The sequence below is a fragment of the Phycodurus eques genome, chromosome 5, assembly GCF_024500275.1.
Source record: "Phycodurus eques isolate BA_2022a chromosome 5, UOR_Pequ_1.1, whole genome shotgun sequence".
In the NCBI taxonomy this organism is placed as follows: Eukaryota; Metazoa; Chordata; class Actinopteri; order Syngnathiformes; family Syngnathidae; genus Phycodurus; species Phycodurus eques.
In genome coordinates, this window is record NC_084529.1 from 30,946,606 (window position 1) to 30,952,605 (window position 6,000).

Genomic DNA, 6,000 nt, shown 5'->3' on the forward strand with positions numbered 1-6,000 from the left:
ATTTAAGGATTCTGGAGGCCACTGTGCTCTTAGGAACCTTAAGTGCAGCAGAATTTTTTTATAACCTTGGCCAGATCTGTGCCTTCTCACAATTCTGTCTCCCAGCTCTTCAGGCAATTCCTTTGACCTCATGATTCTCATTTGCTGACATGCACTGTGAGCTGTAAGGTCTGCTATAGGCAGGTGTATGGCTTTCCTAATCAAGTCCAATCAGTATAAACAAAGACAGCTGGACTCCAATGAAGGTGTAGAACTATCTCAAGGATGATCAGAAGAAATGGACAGCACCCGAGTTAAATATACGAGTGTCACAGCAAAGGGTCTGAATACTGATATTTCAGTTATTCTTTTTTCAGAAATCTGCAAAAATGTCAACAATTCCGTTTGTTTTCTGTCAATATGGGGTGTTGTGTGTACATTAATGAGGAAAAAAAAATTACTTAAATTATTTTGGCAAATGGCTGCAACATAACAAAGAGTGAAAAATTTCAGGGGGTCTGAATACTTTCTGTACCCACTGTATATCAAACTAATAGCCCTTCGCATTAATTAGTTGTCAGTTACCTCCCGTTACTGCACATTTACTTCGCGACGAGGCATGCGCAGAGAGAACTTTCCCTTGCTTCATTCCAAATGGCGAAAATTGACTTCTGAACAGTTTGCCAAAAGGAACATTCCACCCCTGTGAAAACGAATGAGATTCCATTCGGATTCGCCAGGTTTATTCCAACTGAGGTTTCCGATTTTCATTCAGTTTGGGCTTCTAAACTGATTATAATCTGAATAGAATTGTCCATGTAAACCAGGCTAGTCTTGCAGCTCTTTGTTCTTTATTTCATACTCAGGGGATCCATATCACAGAGTAAAGAAAAACAATTTATAGAGAAACAAGAAAGGACATTATAACAACAACACTCATTTAAAAGCAAAATAATAATAAAAAAATAAGGACGGGCCTTATTTTTCATGATTTCAGAGGTATTAAAAAAACAACAATTTATCGTGATAGTTTTTGGGAAAATGTATTTTAAAAAAAGTATCGTGACAGGCCTACAAACAGGTGTTTTTTTTTTTTTTTTTAAGCATTCCTCAACTTTTCCAGTCTTTTGTTGCCCCTGTCCCAGCATTTTTGGAATCTGCTACAGGCATCAAAATTCAAAATAAGAGAATATTTGCAAAAAAATACATAAATAAATGAATAAATAAACAACGTTCATCGGTTTGAACATCATCATCTCTTTGTAGTGTCTTCAAATGAATATAGGTTGAAAAGGATTTCCAAATCATTGTATTCTATTTTTATTTACGTTCTACACAACACCCCAACTTCATTGGAATTGGGATTTGCAAAAGCAACATTTTGTAGACATCCACAAAACCAGCTGACACGTAGTAATGTGTCACAGCAATTTGTCTGTTAAAGAAAAGTGTACATGTGCTGGGTTGCATACCTTTGGTTCCTCCTGTGAGTCTGAAGGCCATTAGTGAACGCACAATACCAAACACTTCCATTGTGAGCAGTGTGTGCACCTTTCCCGTGTTTGCGTCTGGCCGCAGCAACTCTATGATCTTTCCTCTGGAAACTACAATCTCCTGCATCTTGGTTCCTACAAAAATTCAAAAACACTTAACAGATTGGGAACAAAATACAAAAACAGGTCTTACACAAGCGCAACAAATTATTAGTCGATCTGATGAGTTCCATTTTGAAGAGAAATGTCGTAAAGACAGACATGTATAAATGTGTAAAACAAGACCGAGATTGATGAAGACATCTTTGGTAGAAGTATCCAGATGGTGTGGCGCACCCATACAATGTAGGTCAGAAAACTTCCAGGACTGGTGTCACGGAAAATATATTTCAAGTCCAAACTACAACTTCTCCCCTTCAAAGAAATCCTCATGGACTTTAGCAGCCTAATCTGCCATACACTAAATTTACACTGAGCCTAATAGTAGGGAACCGGATTTCAAGTGCTGCAGAATGCAGACAGTAAAATGTAAGGCAACAGTTAATTTGTCACTCCCTTATTGTTGTATTAAAAAGAAAACAATCAACACCGGAGATTTCAAAATGTGAATACGCTGCAAAGTGTACTGTACTGTCCCATAGCTGGTCTTAGCAAATGTGAAAAGGACGAAGGGGTCTTGAGAAACTATGTGCTTGCCTGGCTCGCAGTTAGCCTAGCGGCGGAGCTTTGAGGGAAAAAATTTTGTGTCGACCTATTTTTTTAAGTTGACTTATCCAAATTATTAATTCCACCCCCCAAACCTAGCACAGAACAAAGGCCACAGGATCTCTTTGTAGACGAGCTGATTGCTCGTCTGATTGCTCGTCTGGCCCACAAAAAATGGGAAAACTCTTTGGGTTTGACATATAGCTTTGTGACACCAGTCCTGGACCTTTTCTGAGACACATCCTATACTGTATCGAGCCAATCAGATAGGAACAGGCATCAGGCTGACGAGTAGACAATAATGATGAAGACAAACTCACCAGAGAAGTTTCCATGGATGGCATGCGTGATGCCGGTGGCGCGCTGTAGAGTGATGTTGTACAGAAACATGGCTGTGTCTCACTGTGGCTTCCGCACAGCCCTCTCCAGGTGCTAAAAATACCACTTACGGTAGCCCAGTTCAATCTGAAAGTGGGGAAAACTGGTCAGTTTTGAAAAGGCCTGAATGAAGTACGTATTAGTAGGAACGAGACAAGTGGCCGCCATCTTTGTGGAATTTTCTTTAAAAAACATGGAATGAGCACTTCAAATGTCTCTAGAATCCTCCATTACAAATACATTCATGAAGAAAACAATTGATTGCTGAAGTACATAACCTATTCTACTGCCCACACTGCTCTTCTTGAAATCAGCTTGATTGGCCAAGTCTGTTACAAGACACACAAGGAATTTTTTCTCCGGTAGTTGGGACGACTTAAGTAGGCTATAACAACTAACAGCCACTATGACGAAATATACAATTAGGACATAAAAAACGAGTGGCGAGTCACTGACCCAATGAAAATGTACCACTAGTGTGGTGATAATGATAAAATGACAAATGTGCAATAACAATCAGTAATATTCCATTTGTGTTAGTTAAGTCAAGTTTTTAGTAGACTTTACACCTATCTGATCGGCTTGATCGGTTACGGATGATAATTAGCATTTTATGCTGATCGGCCGATTGGCTTTAATGTCATAATGTCCGGTTCAGGGTGTACCCCGCCTCCCGCCCAAAGATAGCTGGGATAGGCTCCAGCAGCCCGCGACCCTAATGAGGATAAGCAGTCATGAAAATGGATGGATGGATAGATGGTAGTAGCAATAAACAAGACCTTAGCCTACAGACGAGCTACTACCGCCCTTTCAAATCATATTTTTCTCAAACTCACGCTATGTCGTAACAATTAGTGCAAACATGGGTCTAGCAAAGTTAAAATGGGAAAAAAAAAATGGAGTAACTAATTTGTGTTGAACGACAAATTGAGATCTGCTGCTTGGTGTGGTGACATTAACTCTACACTCAAGTCAAAACAATTTAGACAATACAGTACATTATATCGTGTAGAAGATTGTATTTAAAACGACGTTCTGTATTGCTATTAGAGAAAAACAAAGAAGCCAAGTATCGCTTGATAGCATTAGCTAAGCCAGCGAGGTTGATTTTCAACAAATCAAAATTTGAATTTTATGCTTGCAAGATTAAATATTCGATGTAAGACATTGTTGCTCAAAGCAAGAAATTCTCTTAACACATCGACTTTGACTTCACTGTGGCGTGAGACCATTCATACAAAGCGCTACTTTTGCCCGTCGCCTCCGCTATTTTATTCTATCTTCCGAGCTCACATACGATATGTGTTTGATAATAGACAAGCAGAAGATTCGTAAAATATCATATTTACCGGTGTGTTAAACAAGATGAATATGATTTCAGGTCGATACAAAAGCATCAACTTTACGTGAATCTTTGAATGTGGGTCAGCCGCCGTTGGTGGGGTCCTTCCACAACCTACACTGCGTCACATAAGGGAGCCCACACAGTGCCTGACGGAAATCTGTAAAATGGAGTTAGTAGCGCACACATTCCAGCAGATGTCAATAAAGACCAGTTAAGTGGTGCAGGGTGTCTGACTTTTTTCGTTTTTTCTTCCTGAGAAATTATGTTCATGTGGACCCAAATGATGACTGCATGTGTAGTACTCAGTACATTATTAATTAGTATTTTTTTAATTTGTGTAATTTTTTGTGTATTTTGTTTTGTGAGGATAGGAACCCGGCCGTACCACGAATAGCGAAAATGTGTGCCTCATTGAAGCCCGCCATAATTGCGTTTTCGGGAATTGGTCCCCCCGAAAAACGAAACAAATACAATCAAAGTCAATAAAACAAAAAGAAAAAAAATAATGAAAACAATGGAAAGAAACTGGGAATAAAATGGAAAGAAATCTGCAAAGAGGTGAATCCCCCCCCCCCCCCTCTCTCTCTCTCTCTCTCTCTCTCTCTCTCTCTCTCTCTCTCTCTCTCTCTCTCTATATATATATATATATATATATATATATATATATATAGCAATTGGTTTCACTGGATTGGATTCCACATACCTTCGTCTATCTAAGATTCTGTCATGAGAATCTTTTTATTTGCTTTGTTTCTTTCCCAAATGTCGTCCCAAGGCAATAAGAAAGAGGGAGCGTGTGTTCAGTTCCCACAGTTCCGAGTGTAGTCCGCCTTTCGCAATAAGAACGTGTGTCATTTTGAAAAGAACCGGAAGTAGTACATTGTTAGCATTGCATTGTTGCCAACCTGACAGCGGTAGTGGTCTCTGTGATGGAGAGTGCATTGAGAAGCGTTCTTCCCAGGGGGGTGGGGGATACAAACGCACACCCTCCACCTGCTATTCCTGTTTGGACCATGAGGGTCGGCTACTACAATAGTCCGCTGCCTTGTTTATGCGCTTTTTCATTCAATTAATACTGAAGCGGGATTATGCGAGGACTCAACGCTCCCTAACATCTGTTTTTGTTTAGCTAGTTTAGACTCGCTAACATCCTCGACAAGCGGGCTCCATCTAAATCCATCTTCCAAGAGCAGAGACCGAAAAAATACAATACGCATTAAGATGCAGAGTCTGGTGACGAGTCGACGACAAGCGACTGGATGCGTGAAGCGGGCTGACTCGGGAGCAAATTAAAGAGGCCGGTTGAAGATAACACCTTTGGGTGATTTGTAATCCGACCCCCCCCCCCCCCCCAAAAAAAAAAAAATCATCCCTGGAGGAGCATCTGATACAGTAAGATGGATCTTTTTTTGTGGCATCTTGTCTTCATAAGATATTGCAAGGAAATATAGCTTTGTTTATTTGTGTTATACGGATGAACGCATTCATCTCCACTGGTGCTGGAGGCTAGCGGTTTTTGGATCTCTCTTTCCCCCGGTTGGAGGTTCACTGTACCGCTAAACTGCATGCAAATGTCAGCCTCCGTCAACCTCCCCCATTGAGCCCCCAGTGTAATGCATTTGTTTCCAGTATGATTTACCGAAGCATCGAATTAATCAATCTTGTATCTTGAATCTCATTTGCATCGGTCTTAATTCCCCTACAAGGACAGATTAAAAATGTTGGTATCTTTCCAATACATTTTGTACAGGTCCTTCTAACTTTTGTGGAAGACCATTTTTGTGTTCTACTACAGTGGTAACTTGGAATTATGCACCATCGAAATGATCACTGTAGGCTACTGTAGTACACACTTCAAGCTACATTTCAGTAAGGTAAAGATTACGATGTCAAAATCAACCCTCCAAGACAAACTTGTGTATTATCTAACTGGGCTTGGATTTATTCTGCAGGTCCAAGTGCCCAACTCTGATTTAATGCTCTTATCTATTTTTTTTTTTTTTTTTTTTTTTAATTTCCATGGACATTTCATTTGACGCATATCCAATTTTACTGTGTTTACACTGAACACAGGAGACAACCCACATGCTCAGACACCCA

General features: G+C 40.0%; 1 protein-coding gene across 1 annotated transcript in view; it reads right to left on the minus strand.

The window, feature by feature from the left end:
• The window catches only part of sf3b3 (splicing factor 3b, subunit 3), a 46,610-nt gene extending 42,604 nt beyond the window's left edge, over positions 1 to 4,006 (minus strand). The window contains exons 1-3 of the mRNA XM_061676252.1: positions 3,905 to 4,006; positions 2,498 to 2,642; positions 1,452 to 1,607 (exon numbers count right to left, since the gene is read on the minus strand). Coding sequence (XP_061532236.1) covers positions 1,452 to 1,607; positions 2,498 to 2,567 — 226 coding nt within the window. The 5' untranslated portion in view covers positions 2,568 to 2,642; positions 3,905 to 4,006. The remainder of the gene's footprint in view (positions 1 to 1,451; positions 1,608 to 2,497; positions 2,643 to 3,904) is intronic.
• Positions 4,007 to 6,000: the final 1,994 nt, after the last annotated feature.